The sequence below is a fragment of the Eucalyptus grandis genome, chromosome 9 (genome assembly GCF_016545825.1).
Source record: "Eucalyptus grandis isolate ANBG69807.140 chromosome 9, ASM1654582v1, whole genome shotgun sequence".
NCBI classification, from domain to species: domain Eukaryota; kingdom Viridiplantae; phylum Streptophyta; class Magnoliopsida; order Myrtales; family Myrtaceae; genus Eucalyptus; species Eucalyptus grandis.
In genome coordinates, this window is record NC_052620.1 from 29,005,029 (window position 1) to 29,023,674 (window position 18,646).

General features: G+C 41.4%; 3 protein-coding genes across 3 annotated transcripts; 1 reads left to right on the forward strand and 2 right to left on the reverse strand.

Moving 5' to 3' along the window:
- Positions 1–448: 448 nt before the first annotated feature.
- LOC104445136 (protein unc-50 homolog) lies at positions 449–5,141 on the reverse strand. Its single transcript, XM_010058956.3, has 10 exons — positions 4,762–5,141; positions 3,478–3,545; positions 3,220–3,245; positions 2,725–2,815; positions 2,325–2,420; positions 1,625–1,693; positions 1,299–1,357; positions 1,084–1,206; positions 945–1,016; positions 449–850 (listed from the first exon to the last, which is right to left on the reverse strand). The coding sequence occupies exons 1-10, from the start codon at positions 4,849–4,851 to the stop codon at positions 786–788; spliced, it is 759 nt and encodes a 252-aa protein (XP_010057258.1). The 5' UTR covers positions 4,852–5,141; the 3' UTR covers positions 449–785.
- Positions 5,142–7,337: 2,196 nt separating this feature from the next.
- On the reverse strand, positions 7,338–8,588 carry LOC104445135 (transcription factor MYB44). Its single transcript, XM_010058954.3, has one exon. It carries the CDS (start codon positions 8,483–8,485, stop codon positions 7,595–7,597), a length of 891 nt encoding a protein of 296 aa, XP_010057256.1. The 5' UTR covers positions 8,486–8,588; the 3' UTR covers positions 7,338–7,594.
- Positions 8,589–16,235: 7,647 nt separating this feature from the next.
- LOC104445134 (PRKR-interacting protein 1) lies at positions 16,236–18,617 on the forward strand. Its single transcript, XM_010058953.3, has 2 exons — positions 16,236–16,710; positions 18,019–18,617. The coding sequence occupies exons 1-2, from the start codon at positions 16,474–16,476 to the stop codon at positions 18,346–18,348; spliced, it is 567 nt and encodes a 188-aa protein (XP_010057255.2). The 5' UTR covers positions 16,236–16,473; the 3' UTR covers positions 18,349–18,617.
- The last annotated feature ends 29 nt before the right edge of the window (positions 18,618–18,646 follow it).

Genomic DNA, 18,646 nt, shown 5'->3' on the forward strand with positions numbered 1-18,646 from the left:
AGGTCGAGCCTTGCCATGAGTGGGCGAGTCTCGACCTCGCCCAACCAAGGCGAGGCCGAGCCTTGCCCTCATAGTGGCCAAGCGAGGCTCAGCCTCACTAGATCTAGGTGAGGTCAAGCCTTGCCCAGCCACAACGAGGCTCGAGGGGGGACCGGCCAAGCTCTAGCTAGGAGAAGAAGGGAGGAAGAAAAAGGAAAAAAAAAAAACTTGATTCTTCTTTCTTGAATTGTTCCTGAGAATAAAAATAATTTTTTTTTTTTTTTTTGTTTCGTTTCCGAGAACAAAAAAACTTATCAAACGCGTTTTTGTTCTATTTCTACTCCCGAAAACAAAAGAACAGAAACACCTCTTCTCGGAAACATTACCAAACACGCCCTAATGCGTGTCTCCGGGAGTGATTGCAATCAAAATGATTGAAAGCAAATGAAATACAAAGCGCTTCAGAATATTACTGGGGCCAAAGGTAAAGAAAGCCTTTCTTTAATCACTGCAAATTTCTCTGCGCAACTCCTACTAACATGTAATAACAATGAGTCCGTTACAAAAATTAAAACCCCGAAACATGGAGGGGATGTGAGATTATAGCGGAGTAAATTAGGCGTGCATGGAAGGACAATGGAATTTCGAAGAAAAGCCTCAAAGAAAAACTACAGTGGCTTGCTTGGCATTGCAGTCCTGAGTCCTTTCTATGAACGAAAACTACAATGGACAGGTAACCATTGAAGCTGTTGAACTACCTGTGCGACCAAAATATGGACCATCTGATGTGCTAGCCGTGAACCAAATCATAGTCTCTGACTAAAATACATGTTCATGAAATATCTGGACGGATTAAACCCGCTCAACATAACTGCAAAGCAGATAAGGGCAAATAAATGATAAAGGTGCTTGAAACGGAAGTCGTAAATAACAACTTGCAAACAAGATTCATATCCACAACTTACAAATAGGACAAAGGACGAGGACAGCACCGATTGGGTATAGGAAGAAAGTGGTCCTCTCCAAAAAGGGCAGCACTGCAGTGAAAGAGAGTTTATCACTATAGCACTTTTAGCGAGAGCCAGAGAGAGAGAGAGAGATTACCATCATAACCTAGGAAGTTTAGATAATGGTAGTAACAAGCTGCCACCATGAAAAGCAGATTTGACAGCAATACAGGAATAAAGCCATGAGCTACCAGGAGAGGAGATAAGAAATAGTGTATCACTGCCACATCATACAAAGCATCAGTTGTTGATGGATGACGTCAATATACTGCTATTTAAAGATATGAGAAAATGTATGGATTTAGGGTATACCATAAAGCAAAACAAACATAGGGAAGAAGGAGTTGCAGTGTACATCGAACGCATAGAGCCTTCAAGAATGAGAACAGATTAACATCCATTAGTACAAAAACCATCTGAGCTCTGATGCATATCAATTTTATCTAGATTCAAGCTAGTAAGTTGAGAAGTGAAAGTATCAGCCACAAAGCTAGCAAGATTGTCATCTTAACAGAATGCGGAATCATATGAATTAAATCTCAACATGATCAAAGTTTCAAGGACCAAATATTTCAGCTATACTGAAGAACTTGATGCTGAACATCTAAACATAAGGAAAAATGAATTTCAAGACTTGCCATTCGACGCGTTGCTCAACCACATGACTATTTGGAGCCTCTTCCCGAAGATAGCTGTTTGTCAAGAACCTGCAAGAAAATCAAGGAATAAAAACGGATATTACACTAATACAAATTATTGGGAGATGTATTTTGTTTATCCTGCAAAATGGCTTCCATTGCTTCATTATCTGACTTGCATTGGAAGATGATAACCGGAAGTGACTGGGGATAAACCTCTACCAATAGAAAATCTGTCCCAGGTCCTTCCAGAGAAGCAAATTTCCCTTGTTCAGCTTGTAGTTAGAGGATAATTGTAGTTATTCTACATAAGATAGAGACAGCACCAGATTTTTTTCCTTTTGCGTCATTGCAGTAAGCTATTAGTGCTAATCATTAATATTGGATCCAAAGGACCAAAGATGACTCCATAAATTTCGTATGCTAATGATTAAAGCCTACTAAATTAATACTCAAGCACACTTCACGAAACTGACAAGAAGAAAAATCAAATGCACTTTTATTACAGCTAGGCAATTGCAGTTTCCCTTTCTGTTGGTGAACTCTATAAAGACTGTATAACTCTCCTTAAGGGTGGCAAACAGGAAGTCAGTTATTAGCTTGGCCGACCTGAACCATGTCAATGAAAAGACCAAAGAAATTTAAGGATTCAAATTTGCAGCTAGGCTATTACAAGTTATTATAGGCAAGAGGCTCTTACCAACAAAAGGTAGACAAGAGAGCTCCAGTCACCAAAAAGTGGAAAAGTAACACCGAAATAATTACATAGACGGCATGTGCAATGCTGTGGTCATACCTGAAGTAAAGAACAGAAGCACAAAATAAATAAAAAATAAAAAAAGAGGATGAGCAAAATAGTCTGTCTAGAAAGACTTGCAAATAACATGAGCATACATAATAACTCAAAGGCATGCGGAAAAACATGAAAGGAAGCTTCTGATGTAAAACTCTCTATATGCAATTGACAAGGAACGAAAGAGTTTTATAAGTTTATACTTCTTCCCATTCTTGCATGCTACCCCACAAGTTATGTGTAAACCAAGTAGATCAGTTCTGCCCAATTGATAAAAGAAGCTAACGAAAAAAGATATGCAACTTACGCGGCACAATATGCTGATACTGCGACTACCAAAAGAAGAGTGCTGATCACCACAAATGCTGGATCATCACGTGCCCACTGGTTCTTAGTTTCTGAGACGACAAAAGGATTAACAAAGTGAACTTTTGACCACATCAAACATTCGGTAGCAACTTTCATAGGATATCTTACAATAGAGTCAATCCCCAAATGCCTGGACAAAAAGCCTAAACAAGCGGGGAGAAAAACAGGGGAAGATACAACAATCAGAAAATCATCTTATTTACAACACAAAATTCTGCCCATGACATACTCAGCAGTTCTAGATTCTAAATTAGAAATTTATGTTAGACTGGACATAATGTTAAACAAAGGAGGTAATGGTGAAAAAGTTTCCAGAACAAAGTACAAAATTTGAAGCATATACATACAAGGAGCACAGAGCCTGAATTAACTAGATTGAAACTGAAATTACTAAAAACCAAGTGTGTAAAAACTTGCAAATGTGAGGACTTACGCTTGTGATACTTTGTGTGCTGATATCTACATCCATCGTCCCATTGCATATGCAAGATGTAAAACTAATCCAGTTAGTTCATTGTAGCAATCCAACTCCAACAACCCCAGGCTAACAAGAAGATCAGTAATGTCTAATACAATCATGAGAAACACTGACAGAAAGGACAAAAACACCCAAAAAAAAAAAGCTTATTGAAAAGTATGATGACAGAAATACAAGAATGACTAGAACGTTGATGAAGTTTCAAATTCTTACACAACTTTTGGTGATGTACACAGATGAAGCATCTGCCAGAATGTATATTCGATGTCCATTTGTTGCCACTGCATTAAGCAGAGAAGCAGGAGAATGAAAAAGAAGCAATAGCATCAGGTAAGAACATTCCAAAGAAAAAATTTATCTCCAATAGATCATTGATCAATGGTGTTACTAACATATTTCAAATCGTAAATGATGAAAAAACTCATGAACAAGAAGCAAAGCACCATAATGAATAATACAGATGGTATATCATATATGTAGTAGGCCCATAACATGAAAACCGGCTACAGCAGCGGAATCTGCAATTGGGATCACACCAGACACAACCAGCCGTGGATCATTTGGGATCCAGATCAATAAAATGTATATCCCAGATATTGTGGAAGCAAACAATCATCAGAAGTGTATCGTATGTGCTACTATATCATTCATCAATCTTATTTACAAAACAATGAGAGGGCACAATAGACTGCCGCTTGCAAATATACAAATATACGACACACAACATTCTGGACAAGCTATGTCATTGGGTCCCTCTCTTAATTACATACCACAATGGACCTAAAAAGCAACCTTGATTGAAATTCATGAAAGTTGCAAAACATAATCTATTCCAAACTTCTATAATTAAAACGACTTGAAAGTGATCATACAGCAATTGCAAAAACCTATAAAGTACTGTTCGCCACATCGGAGCAGAGCAATCTGAGTTCTCAATAGGAGAAGAAATTGCCACACAACATTCAATCGTGAGGCCTCAACAGCTATAACAAGGACCCCGTTCCCCACAGAACCTCAGCACACAACACTGAAGACTGACCAGCGCAACGAATCTCCAACTTAAACTCCTCGCACACACGGATCAAGCCATGCTCAGATTATATCCAGACTAACACGAAGATAAATTCCTACAGATTCCTCAAAACACTATTCAACATTGCCAGCGATGCAGCGGCGTCGACAGATGCATCGCCATCACCTTCTACGTTCCCCAAAACCGAGCAGAAACGAGCTATAACGCAAGCTAGACGGCGAAAATTCCCGAGACGTGCACGAATCATAAAAACAAATCAGTCGTTCACGTTCAGCGTAACTACTCGACACGATCGAACTCCCACATCACGTGGCAATTCGATCAGCACCCTATCGCCAGGGGCGAGGAATGTCCGAAGATACGACCGCGAGGGGAGATCAGATCTACTGAGCTACTAGCTGAAAAAATTCCGCATCCGGAAAACGGGAGAGACAGAGAGAGAGAGAGAGAGAGGAATTAGGGACCTTGACGATTCTGCGGAGGTACTGAGAGAACATGTTATTCGATCGAGAGGCGGAGGACGACGACCGCCCCTTGGATGCCGTCGGCAACATCCTCTTCTTCCTCCTCAGATCCTCCCTCTCTTCTGCACCCCCCCTCCGCCCTCCCCTCTCGATTGGCTTCCGGGAAGCTTCCTTCCGGATCGAAACTGTCGCGGCGGAATCGAAGCAGCTCTCGCGCTCTCTCTGCAACAGCCTGCGAACTCCCTTTCGATACCGACTCGAACGGAATAAGTCGATCGATCGATCGATCGCCCGATGTCAGCTCTCCCTCTCTCTCTCTCTGTGCTCTCGCAAAATGCGAAGTCGAGCCTCGGGATTGGACGGAGATGGAGCAACGGTTCCAGGGTCGGACCCGGTTGGTGAACCAACTAGTTTTGATCGGCCGGGAGCCTTGCTTAGCTAAACCTGAAGCCGGCCCAAGTTTTCTTGGGCTTGGGTCAGGGGAGCTTTTCGTATCGCTCGGGCCGCGTGGTCAAGGTCGTCGTCGTAATTTCAAAGCTATGAGTCGTTTTTCAGTTGCCACCTCCGGTAAAATAGGTCCGTTGATAAATGAGCTGATACAACTCCAAATATTTGTTAGGTTTTATCTTGGTCGTTCGTTTCGAGGAAAACATGGCGTTTTTGAATATTCAGAAAGCCATTTTCTAGGAAAATATAATTATTTTGTAATATTTAGGCAAAATCTGAAAATAAAGTGAAAATATTTTTACTATTCAGTAAGGAAAATTCTTTTATACTCTTTTTCATTTTTTTTTTTAAATAATTATTAAAAAATTATTTTTTTTTCCTTTTCTCTTTTTGTTTCCCCTCTTCTTCCTCTTGGCTAGTCATTGACCACGGCAACAGCTGGCGACCAGCCATAAGTGCTTGCCCACTCGCAAGCTCAAGCTCGTTGCTCGCCAATCGTGCTCGTCGACAAGCTCGAGGCCCATAGATCTAGCAAGTGGCGAGGCCAACGAGCTCGAGCTTGTGGTGAGGCTCGCACTTGCGATCTAGCGAGCCTCAAGCTCGCCACTCACCGGATCAACAAACTTTGAGCTTGCCGGCCTCAAGCTTAATGCTCACGCTCGCCGATCTAGCGATCGTTGAGTCTTAACTCACTAGAGATGGCGAGCCTTGTGCTTGTTGGCAAGCTCGAGATTTGCTTGTCGCCATGGCCAACGACCGGCCATAAAGAAGAAGTGGAGAAACAAAGGAAAGAAAAGGAAAATAAAACATAATTCGAATTTAAATAAATAAACAAATAATAATTTAAAAGAATGAGGAGGAGGAAGTGAGGGCTTATAGGGGTATGAAATAAGAGAAAGCTGAATGAGGAAAATGTTTTCTACTTTTCAAAATGAAAGGCATTTTCTTCTAAGTTAGAAGACTTTTTTCTCTTCACGAAAAATATTTTCCCCAAGCAATTTTTTTCCATAAAACAAACCCCGACAAATCCAAAAAATATTTTTTTTAAATTTATTTTCCATTAAACGAACGAAATCTTAAAGTGGAATTAAGATAATTCCTCGATGCTATAAAAACAATCACGACTTATTTTGTTTCTTTTGTTTTCTTTTTTTTTTTAAAATGGTCAAGTGATGCATTGGGATTTAGTAAGTGTTGTGCTTTGGGGAAGGAAACATTCAAATGCTTGGATATGAACTTTTAATCCTTAAACCGAAAGAAAAAAAAAAAATTTGTATCCGTTACGATGACTAGAATATGTATAAAGCAATGTGGCGCTAACATAGTTATAACTGAAGTTTTACTCGCAAAGTAGAATTCGAAAGTTCAATCCCTAGTAACGTATCGAAACGAAGGGTAACTAGAATCCTACCGATCCGAAGAATTTTGCATCTCGTGTAGCATTGCGCGATCACCTTAAGATCCAGTGATCGCGAGAGCAAGCTCCGTGGCAAGTGCCCTTTCCGGCAAAAACCCTCGCATCTCTTTCCGTGGGCGCCAAGTTCCAAAAGCACCAACCCAAATCTAACACGGAATTACCCCAACAAGTCCTCCAAGGCAAAAACTAGTCATCCATCTTCCCAGAGAGGGAGAGAGAGAGAGAGGGAGACGTTATGACATGACCATATCCAAATCCCATGTTTGACAAAGGTGGGTACGACAATTTATATGCGAATCGCTCGACGCTAATCCTATTTCCTATTGAGCGCCATGTATGCACGTAATCGGCACCATGTCCGTCCATATCCAAATCTGCTTCGGGCAAATTTTTGAAAGAAAAAAAAAAAAAACAGACACACACACGAAGATACCACGTGCGTTTCTGAATAAATAAAAACCAAAAAGACAAAAACCGAATCCGACATTAAATGCGCCCCGAAACGGGCCAATCCCAGATTTTCCAATTCGGGTCGCCTTTTCTTGCCGTTGGCGCTCGGCTCACGCAACGCGCAAGACGCTAACCGTCCTCCTAATTTTCCTTTCGAGAGATTCCCTCTTATCTCGTTCCGAGGTACAGGCCCCCCCTCCCTTCTTGCCTTTTACCATCTACAGTCAAAAAGCTCTTCCCTCCGTTGTAGAGATCCATCAGGTAACAGAAAAAATCCCGACTTTTGGAAAATATAAAACGATTTACGAAGAAATATACTGTTGAACGGAGAAAAAAAAAATCTAAAAAAATAAAAATAAAAACTCTAAAACCCGACATCATATCTCTCGATCTCAAATTCGCCTGTTGTATTTGCATGTACAGCCTCAAAAATACTTCCGCCTAATTAAATTTTAAGTCCATCCAAAAATATCGTTTATTCCGACTTCCTGGCTCGCATTCGCTGCACGGCGTCGTTTCTCAAGCCCCGTTGCCCCAGCGAGCAGGGCCGCCCCTCTCCAGCTCCGTCATGTAGTTCCTCACCTCCGTCCGGATGATCGCCCGCATCGCCGTCGTGAACTCAGGCCCGAACCACGTCGTCTCCGCCGCCGCAGCCGCCGTCGCCGTCGCCGTCGCCGTCGCCGTCGCCGCTGTCGTCGTCTTCGTCCCTCCATCTCTTCTGCTCGGGTCCTCCCGCCTCGCCCCCGTCGTCCCTCCATCTCTTCTGCTCGAGTCCTCCCGCCTCGCCCCCGACTCGCTCGACTCGCCGCCGGGAAGCGACAGCGTCAGCAGGGTGGAAGGACCGTCGTCATCTCCCCGATCGTCCACGCCCCGCGACTCGCTCCGAGTGCGTACCGGCGCCGCCAAGCCGGCGACCGTCATCGCCGCCACGGGCTGCAGCAGAGAATCGGATCCGGACGGCGGGACCGGATCGCTCAGCTCGGAGCTCGACGGGGTCCCGGGACTCCCGCTGCGCGGCTTCTTCTCCTCCGGCCCGTCGGGGATCGCCGCGGCGTACTTGCGCTTGAGCGTGGAGTTCCAGTGGTTTTTGATCGCGTTGTCCGTGCGGCCGCTGAGGAGCCTGGCGATGGTGGCCCAGCGGTTGCCGTACTTGGCGTGCGCCCGGACGATGAGATCGTCCTCCTCCGCCGTGAAGGGGCGGTGCTCCACCCCGGGGGAGAGCTGGTTGCACCACCGGAGGCGGCACGACTTGCCGGACCGCCCGGGGATCGACCTGCTTATGAGGGACCAGTTCCGAGCGCCGTGGCGCTGCACCAGCTTCCTCAGCAGATCGTCCTCGTCGGGGCTCCAGGGGCCCTTGACCCGATCGGCGTCCCTCCGCGACGGCTCCACCGCACCGTCCAACTCCATCGATTCTTTTGCTCCGACCTCCTGGAAGCGCCGTCGGCCTGGGGAATTCGACTCGACTCAGGACTGTGGGGCGCGAGAGGAGCCAGGAAAGCGGGGGCTTATAAAGGACCCGGGGGGCTCGGGGCAACCGGTAGGGCCCCTCGCGCTATAGGGCTCCGAGGCGCCAGGGCTCGAACCGGCGCTACCCGGTAGCCGGTGGGGGGGCGACGCGCCAGCTGGAGAACCACACAGGACCGCCACGTGGGCGCGAGAATAACGAAACGAGAGAAACGGACTAAAATCTCGAGGGAGCAGAAAATATCGAGGCGGTTTCCTGAATTATCTAAGGAGGGAAGCTCACGACAGTTATGGAAGTTGGGAGGGAGTAGGTGAAAAAAGTCGAGCCCCGCGAGAGATTGAGGAGAGGCAATATTTTCTCGTTGGGCACAACCAAGGCAGGGGATCAGGATAGGTTTGACTGAGCCGACGTGGAAAGCATCATTATTCCGATAAGTCATCAAGCTTCTCTTTTGTGTTTTTCTTTTTTGTTTTTTTTTTAAATTTTCTGCTAAGTGTCGTAGTAATCGGTGTCTCTGGAGTGCCTACTAATTTTTTTTATTTTTATTTTCCATTCGGAAAACTAGGTTTTTAAAATATTGATTATTCATTACGTGGGGAGTGTTGCAAATTATAATATATTATTTCATTTGGATGCTTATGCGATTTCTTTAGAATAAAAATTCGAGGTGTATATATCGTGACGTTTTTACTTTCCGTTAAATCCTTGACATTCATTGCTAAGAAAAAAAATCTGATTTTGTATATGTAATTAATATTTGGATTTTGGTGGCTAGTGCCTTACGTAAAATGCAATAGCATTGATATTTCTTGTCTTTTGTGTAATTGATTTTTGAAAACTAAATTACTACTTATTAACCGCACATTGTTTTGGATACACTTATATCAACGTGATTTTTAATCATTGTGCTTTCGCAAGCTTTGAATAAAAGGGTATTGTTAACTATTAGTGGTGTTGTTAAACATGCTCTCTAAGAATAGTTTCAAATTTTGATATTTGAAGACATTTCTGATACGCTTAGAATGTACCCATTTCACTAGAAAACTCAAGATTTAAAAAATATTTTATGAAAAACAAATGAAGCCTTGATATATTAAAAATAGTTATGTTAGTATAATGGTTATCAAGTTACTATTATAATAATAGCATGTGATGAGCTACAAATTCCTAAACAAATGAATCTCATAGTGATTTTTAATCATTTGTTAGTTATTTTTTTCGTGGTCTAAAATAGGTTGTTATTATAAAGATAGTCATACAAGTATTTCCCTATTAAAAATTCAAAGCTATATCAATTGTAATATATTTACCCTCCATCAAATTATAGGCATAAAATTAAAATAAAAACGAAGCATTGATGTAAAGCAAATGTATCAAATAGGTACAAAATTGGACTTTTTGATATCATGAAAAAAGTTTAGGGGTGAGTATAGTTTTGAGCTTTTAGTGACTTTTCTCTTCTTCTTTTTTTGTAATAAGTTACTTAAAAAAATAAGCACGAGTTATATATATATATATATCAGTGGAGAGAAGGAGGCGATAAAGGGTGGTGCTGGGGGAAAGGGGATGAGGTGGAGAAGCGGACAAGGGTTGGAGTTAGGGGAAAACGACAAAAGCGGTCGCGGGAATTGGAGAAAGCATGATTGCGTTGGAGCTGTCCGTCCAGGCTGGCGACCTGACCCCACGCCACGCGACGCCACCATCCCATCCATTCCCCAACGGCACAACCCCAATTTCCTTTCTTTTTTTAACGACTTTCGATTTTAACTTATTCCGCCCCGCCCTTTTTTGTTTTATTATTATTTTCCTCCCTTCCTGCTCGCTCGCCCAACTTTTGAATTACACTGCGCGAAAATCGTGCGACCTAAAAGAGATGCTTTTCAAACTCGCGGAACCAAAGGAAATTTCAAAAAGGAGGGTTCAATGTAATTGGCCCTTTCTTCTTTAACGTTGAGAATATGGAACAGTTGCGACGTAGGAAAAGAGGCGTTTTTATCCTAACCTCCTGGCATGCATAGGTGATCCCTTTCCTATGCGTTTGACTAGAGTCTACTGGGATCTCATTGATCACGCGCTTACAAACCCATCATTTTCAATGAATTCTTTATGTCAATATGCTCCATTGAATTTCCAAGGTGTTTTTACCTTTCACATAAGTGCGAACTAGCTGAGGAAGTGGAGAGGTAATTATAGGAATTTTAGTTACAAGTAGTGGAGAAATTTGTAATTATGTTTGACCTAATCCTAACATGAAATTGTTTGTTGATTAATACTTAGGTAGGCGATTCCCACAAGCTAATCAATCAATCTAACGTTCCCTAACCCATAACCTGTGCTCCAAAATAGCATTTCTCACACTTACTTATCTCACGAGGATCTTAGAGAAACTCTACAGAAAAGAAAAAAGCTCTAAACTTGTATTTCACCCGTGAATAAGATGATACAATGAATGGATGAGATCTCTATATATACAAGTACATGACAAACCGTATCTATAATTCTCTCATCGATCTACCAATGGAGATCATATTTCCTCAACTACCATCTATTCGCATTTATTACAATTACCGTATAACACGCCCTTTGAAGCATTCTAGAACACTCAAGAAAACTCTAGGACTTAAGAATACTAGTTGAGGGTGCTTGCTTCAAGGACGAGTCATAGTCGTCGTTTAGAACCCTCTTGGATCGTCCCCTCTTTCAAGCCATGACACTCCATTAAATTACTAAGGTGTTTTTACTTTTCACATAAGTGCAAACTAATTGATGAAGTGGAGAGGTATTTATAGAAATTTTAGTTACAAGTAGTGGAGAAATTTGTAATCATGTTTGACCTGATCTTAACATGAAATTATTTATTGATTGATACTTAGGTAGGCGATCCCTTTTCATGTGTTTGACTAGGGTCTAATAGAATCTTTTCGATCACCTAGTTGCGGGCAAATCATTTTTGGTGAATTCTTATTTCAATACGCTCCACCTCGATATGATTAGATTAAATTAGTACACTATTTTCATCATCTACGTAAGTACAAACTACCAAATGAAGTACAAAGGTAATTATAGAAATTTTAGTTACAAGTAGTGGAGAATTTTGTAATCATGTTCGACTGCATCCTAGCACGAAAATTGTTTGTTGATTGATAGTACTTGTTCGTTCGGTCATCTCTCTGAATCACCAGTTGAATTAAAGTTGTTATCTGCAAAGCTTTTTTTTTTTCAGCATATCTCTCTTCATTGTATGAGGTCAAGTTGAAATAACTCTGCATTTTGTGAGCTTTTGTAAAGAGAAACATTTTGCCCATATTAGGTACCAGCTGAATAGTATCCATAAATAACTAAGTAATGCATAGAATGACAATTTCAAAGTGTCCAACAACCATATTGCAATTATATGAATCACCCATAAATCTTAACTTTGATTATTATTTTTTTATCACGAAACTTAAACTGATTCTCTTAATTGTATTCCCTTCTCCTTCATTAATATATTCGACTTCCGTACGACTCGACCCGTATTACAAATTTTAAAAAATGACTTGCGAGATTGCATTGCCATTTCAGCAAATGTTATCAAAATCCTGAATTCAAATTCAATCTATTGTAAGCTATTTAATATTTACCATAAGACGCGGATTGCCTCACATCACATTTGACTCGCATGAGACGCGTACTTCACGTCAAATTGACACGAGATGAATATCTAATATCTCGTATCGCCCTAAACGGTATAAGATTTATTTCCTTGTCTATCAAAGCCAACTATGGAAAGTAAATCCTGAAATGCAATTATGAAATGCGGAGCCAATTGATTTTACTGAATCATAAACCCTAATAGGATCAGATTCATACGAAGGTGTGGATGAACTTCAATTAGAACAAAAAAGGCAAAAATAAATAAAGAAAGAAAAAAGAAAATCAGTAAAAAAAAAAAAAAAAAAGGAAAAAGAAAAGGTGATGGGTTTCCGTCGGTACCAACCATCATAAAACGGCGACGGTTAGGGGCTCCGGCGTTCACACGCAACCCCGTCGGGTCAAACCACAGGCACCAGCCACGTTCAAAACGTGTGCCACTTAACTTTGACCGGCCGCCCTTTCGTGTTTGGCTTCTCTCTGTCTGTGGACCCCCCCGTCGTCGTCGCTGCGTCCCGGTCAACCTGGAACCGGATGGGCCCGTTGGCCGAAAGGTCCCTCCTCACTTCGGTTCCGGGCGTTGTTATTTCGGGCCAAAATACCGAAATCGGAATCCGACCATCCACGCTGCGCTCGGACAGCTTCGACACGTCACTAAACATCGTTTGATGATAGAATAGTCTTTCACATTCGGGATAATCTCGACACGAATTTATCAAATTATCTATAGAGAAGCATAATTTGAGTACCCCACTTGAAATTTATCCTTAACTTGATGGCAATATATTTATACGAAAAAGTATGAATCTATTATATATATATATCGATTAAATTCAAAACTTTTTTATATCATCTACTTGTTGCTATAATCTATTGATCATAACTTATATTTAGACACACGAAAAATATAAAATATTAACAAAGTAAAAGTTAAGGTCATAAAATGGAAATTTAGACTAACGATCCCATATTATATACTTATCATTGGACATCATAGTATACCGTGGGATAATGCAAAGATTTATACTAAGAAAAACACAAAAAATTATTTCAGATTCCAGTTTCTATCTATCTATAACTTATAACTTATCCGTCGAAACATGCTCTCCAATTTTAGGAACTCAAAACTTACCCTGCATATCTTAAAATTTCAAAATGAACAGGTTAACAACAGTCTAGTTCTTTGGTTCCAAGTTTTACCTTGGAATTATGCTCATCCGTAGCTTCAACTAACCAAAGTTCAAGGATGGGGAAATTCATTAGCTAAAGCTTTGAAAATGAAGATGCCGTTGGTGGCAATAGGAAAAATATATTTGCAAGGATACGTATATATGTAAATTCTACCTACAGATTTGATAACAGATAGGTGGATAAGAAAGAAAAAAAAATGCGGGATCTAACTGACCAAATATAATAGTAGGAGGGCAAGTATAGTTGATGATGCGCATTTCTTTCCCGAGGCCGTGCACATGTGCTCGGCTTCTTCAGAGATCGTCAAGAATACGTCAGAAAATCTTGATATCAAATTAAGATTATAGATTGATCCCACGCATCTCCTCGGAATTCCAAACAACATGGGATTGTAGCGGAGAGATTTCCTTCGATGGAAGAGGACACGATTCGTTCGACGACGACGACGACGACGACGGCATTTTAATATGCCAGTCAGATTCTCGCAGACTGAAATTCTCGCTACCTCGGGGGTTCCAAGGCACATGCGCCCCGTTTGTCGCGTTGCCTCTCGATCACTAGAAATTTTCAATCCGCGATTTCATCCGCCGTTCGGATTTTCTGTCAGCAAATGAAAATTGACGAAGCGGTTCTCGGACGAAGTCCGCTCGATGCGTGGATAAATTCGCGGCGATACCGAAAATCTACATTGGGAAGTGAGGCCTAAATGCACGTGCTGGGCGATTCCCACATGTGCTTTTAGATCGTATCTTGTCAGAAGGGAACGCGTTATATTTGTACTCCCCGTGATCCTCATCTTGTACGCTCCATGCTCTAAGGAGAAGGGACCATCTCGGCTCTTGATTAGATTCGCGTTGACCGTGGAATGAACTCGGTTTCAGTGTAGGACCCATTGCTTTGGAACGCAACGATGTTGAACTCGTGGTTAGGCAGGAGCTAGATAGCGTTCGTCCAGTATCGTGTTTGACTGTCGTGACATCAAAATTACATGGGCGAGTTGAATTTGTAAATAAAACTAGGCGTCTGTGGTAAATGAATCGGCTAGAGTTTGAAAGCTACTTAATTTCCATCGTAACTGAGTGTGAGATGCCATTCTTTTAAGGGATTCTACTCGAGAGCTAATCGAGAAACCCTTCAAAAATTGGCATTAGTGGCCAATCGACCCAACCAAAAAAGAATGCATTGTGTAATGGTTTGAATATGAGGTTATGCCTCATTATCCTTATGAGTTTAGAGAACTCAAACTTGAGATGGGGCCAAACGTCACGAAAGACCTTTCTTGTTTCAAGACCGAGTCTTGTGAGTACGATTCGCATCAGCACAAAGCCAAAGCCTTCAAATAAAAGTTAAGATAGAGAGGTCCTCTTATATCTACTGATGTCTACATCTTAAATCATGCCTATTAAAATTCTTAATTCATGCGTTGGGAGTACTTCAAAAGTAAAATTCCATGTGCCATTAAGATTATATGGAGAAGTGGAGTTGATCAAGGTGGGTAAAAACTTGCCCCGACACTAGTCAACCGCTAAAAGGAAAAAAATGCATGTGAATAAAGCTGGCTATGAAATTTATGATCAGTGAAAAGAATATTTGAGATTTTGTGGAGGCATCAAATCGAATAGAAAATCATTATCCACTTAAAAAAAAAAAGTACCCCAAAAGATAACCCTCTTAAAGAAAAACCAACCATCCAGTCAAACACCTACAAGATTGAAATTCTCTATCTCTGGCGGTGTCTCCATCTTATGTCATGTCCAACGAAACTATTAATCCAAATTTAGGTCATATGAAACCTGAAAAGATGACTTAGTCAAGATATACGAAAACTTACACAAATATCAGCCGACGACTAAACCCTAAAAAAAGATGCATGCATGTGAATATGGTAGTTGCTCCAACCAATTAAAAAATAGAAAAAAAGAAGGTAGTTGCGGAATTTATGACTCACGAAGAAAAATAATTGGGACTTGTTGTGGCGTCAAACGGAATGGAGAAGCCCTCTTCCTAAAAAACAATGGGTTTTGCCCAAAAACAACCTCTTAAAAAACCCAGTCATCTATTTGAACGCCGTCGTTGGTTTGATAGGGACCGTGGACTTCTATCCTTCAATAGGCATCTTGTCACTTCAAAATTCTACTCAGACTCTACGTGCGATTAGACGGGTCAAAATAATAGTATCTTTTGTTTATTTAATAATCTCGAATCGCATGACTTATAAATTTGAAAAAAAAAAAATGATAATCACTTCGCGCATTCGATCTCTCGATGCATGCACTCCCATGGTTCGAGAAGAAAAGGTTATTTTTGTAGACTTTCAAAATTGAGCAATAAAAGGAAAGTCAATCTTAATTACCTTGCTTTGCACAAATAATTTTTTTTACTTCATCAAATAAAAATCACTTATGAGCATGCACCAAAATTCTAATAATCATTGAGTTATTTTTATGATTACATCCTTAGTAGACATGTAGACCTGTCAAAATAGATCATAGACTAATATCAAAATTAATATTTGATGAATCGAGTTGTAATGTGAATTAGTTATAAATGGATTTGAAATAATAAAATTTAATATTAAATGGGTTCATAACTTACTTAGATCCAATCTTCTTTCATGACTCTTTTTCACTCTCACTTAGTTCGTGCTATCGCTTCAATTTATATGCGGTTTTTCCTACATTAGTTTAAATATGGAAGTATTTCAACAATATGGATCGTAAGTCGGGTATGAGTCAATTTGGGCCGGATAATTTTTCGACCGACCCGACCCGACCCATCTGTTTGATGGGTCAACAGGGGATACAAACAAGGCCCAATCCGTCTTTCACTCGAGGAAGCATTCATACGCAAAAGGCCCAAAATGGAGGGAAAAAGAAGACCGTGTCTCTGCATTCAAGTCCGTCATCGCTCGTCCGCGACGGATCTCCGGCTTCAATCCCAGTTCAGTCGTCTAATCCGATCCTATCGAATCGCATTTTCGTTCTCCATCGACCTTCGGATCAAACCACCCGTACTTCTGTGGCTGAATCTCTTGCTCCCGTCGGAAAAAATTGGCGGAAAAACCCTAAATTGGGACCCTCGGGGATTAGGGCTTCTCTGATTACCCATGTCGACGGGCAGACCCATGGATGGAGACCTGCAGCTGGTGCCGGCGGTCCCGCCGAGGCCCCTGGCGGGCGTCGGCGGCGGCTCGACCGCGCTCGTGGAGTATACCGGCCCGCTGCTCCAGGAGGAAGAGGAGGACTTGGAGATTAAGCTGAGGCGGATCATAGAGAATGTTCCGGTCCGTGTTAGCAACACCTCCGGGAGTTCTGCTGGTTCCGGGTCCGGCGATTTCCATCAGGTCAGTTTCCCAAAGTTCTAAATTTTGGATTTTTTATTGCGGTTGCTTCGGTATGACATCTTAAGAAGGGGCGAGTTTGTCATGAATACGGTGTTTGAATTCTCTTTGGTGTTGAGGTGGGCAGATTGCTTCTGTATCACCGCTTAAGAAGGGGTGAGTTTGTCATGGATACGATGGTTTGATGAAATCTACTGGTCACTTGGATAAAAAAAGTGGCGAAAGTTGTTCAAATAATCTGTGGGGTCGAGGTATTCCGAGATTCAGATTGGTAGTGGACGCTTGATGTTGTGGTCGTGGCCAGTGTGAGTTCTGCTCCTTGATCTTAGCTGGAACTTTTTCAGTAGTAAGATGGTGTTGGAGGATGTAGATTTGAGGTCATGGCCACGATTTGTGAATTGCCTTTCTATAGATATTTGAATTCTCGCCAGAGCAAAAAGAGAGACATTGAATTGGCCTCTGAGAAACTGTTTGCGGTGGTGCATTGCCGTTGCAGGCTTTACTAGCAATTCTAAAGCTGTTTCTACTCCTCTTTTCGAGCTTCAATCCTTCCCTTTAATTATCGTGATGTATATACTTCTGTTTCATTATTTTGTTTCATTCTGCACCTAGATATTCAATTCCCGTCAGTATGATCAGCACTAGTGTGCCTAACCACATAAATCGTGTAATGTGCACATCTAGTGATCTAACCTCCCCACCATTACCATTGAGGATGTGCGCCTGATGTGGTTTTGACTATTCCGAGAGGGAAGCGCTCATCTTTATTGTTTATAGCTAATCTATGTGGTCAAATAGACGAAGTTTATGGTACAAGTTTTTACTCAAGTCAGAGTAATATAACTGAAAGTGAGTCGAAAGAGAAATATGATACTTTGTCAAGTTAAAAATACAGGCTTAAGTTGATTGAGTATCACATAAGCATAAGAGCTGTCCCTTTTGGCCAGTGAATCGAGAACATTATATGGATAGATATTTTCTTTTATTTCATTCAGTATTCTGAACTTTTAGTGGAATGAGAGATCTATGGTGCTCATTATTGATACCAACACTATTGATGAGGTACAATTCTTTGTTTTGTGAATATTGTTAACTGTTCTGCCATGTGCTGTTAGATAAACTCATCTTATTGCTTGTGATATGGCGATTCAATTGAAAGGGTTTTTCTTTCATTTCATTTTATATGAATAGATGGTTTCTTCTTTTCATTGGTATTCTGTTACTCAGTACAACACTATCTTTTTTTTTGGGTTGAATACTTGGTACACTATCTGATTGTTACCTATTATTTACAAATTATGCTTGCAACAGTATCGGCAGATGAGACGGAAGGAGCAAGACCGGCTAACGAGAATGGATGTTGATTACCAGAAAAGGAAAGAAATGGCTGAATTCATGATGAGAAGGGAGGAAAGATTGAAAGCAGCGGAGGAACGTACAGCAAAGAAGCGTTTGAAGCGCCAAAAGAAGAAGCAAAGGAAGAAGGAGAAGAAGATGAAACCTAGCTCGGGTGGAGGAGAGCAAACGAAGGGGGAGTCCTCTGACAATGATGGAAGCGATTCAGACAACGGCGAGGAAGCGATGATGGAAGCGATTCAGACATCGGCGAGGAAGCAGCAAGCTGATCAAGCCCATAATTAATTTTTGTAATGTTAAGTTTGCTTTGTTTTGGGAAGTTCTCTTCGCCTCTGCCTACACTTGCCAAGAATTTTCCAAAATTGTAAGGTTTTAGGGTGTTGATTCAGTGACAAGAAAGAGATGCCGAGTTTCCATCTTGCCACATGATATCAGGCAAACCACAGGAGTGCAGAGGTTGCTTTCACTGGCGGTCATGGCCATGGCTTGTGTTAGTTACTAGGCAGGAGTCAGTGGTTGGGCCATCCATGGCAGATGTGATTGAGACCTTTCAACCGTATAGCCCCCTCTTCAATTTTCTTGA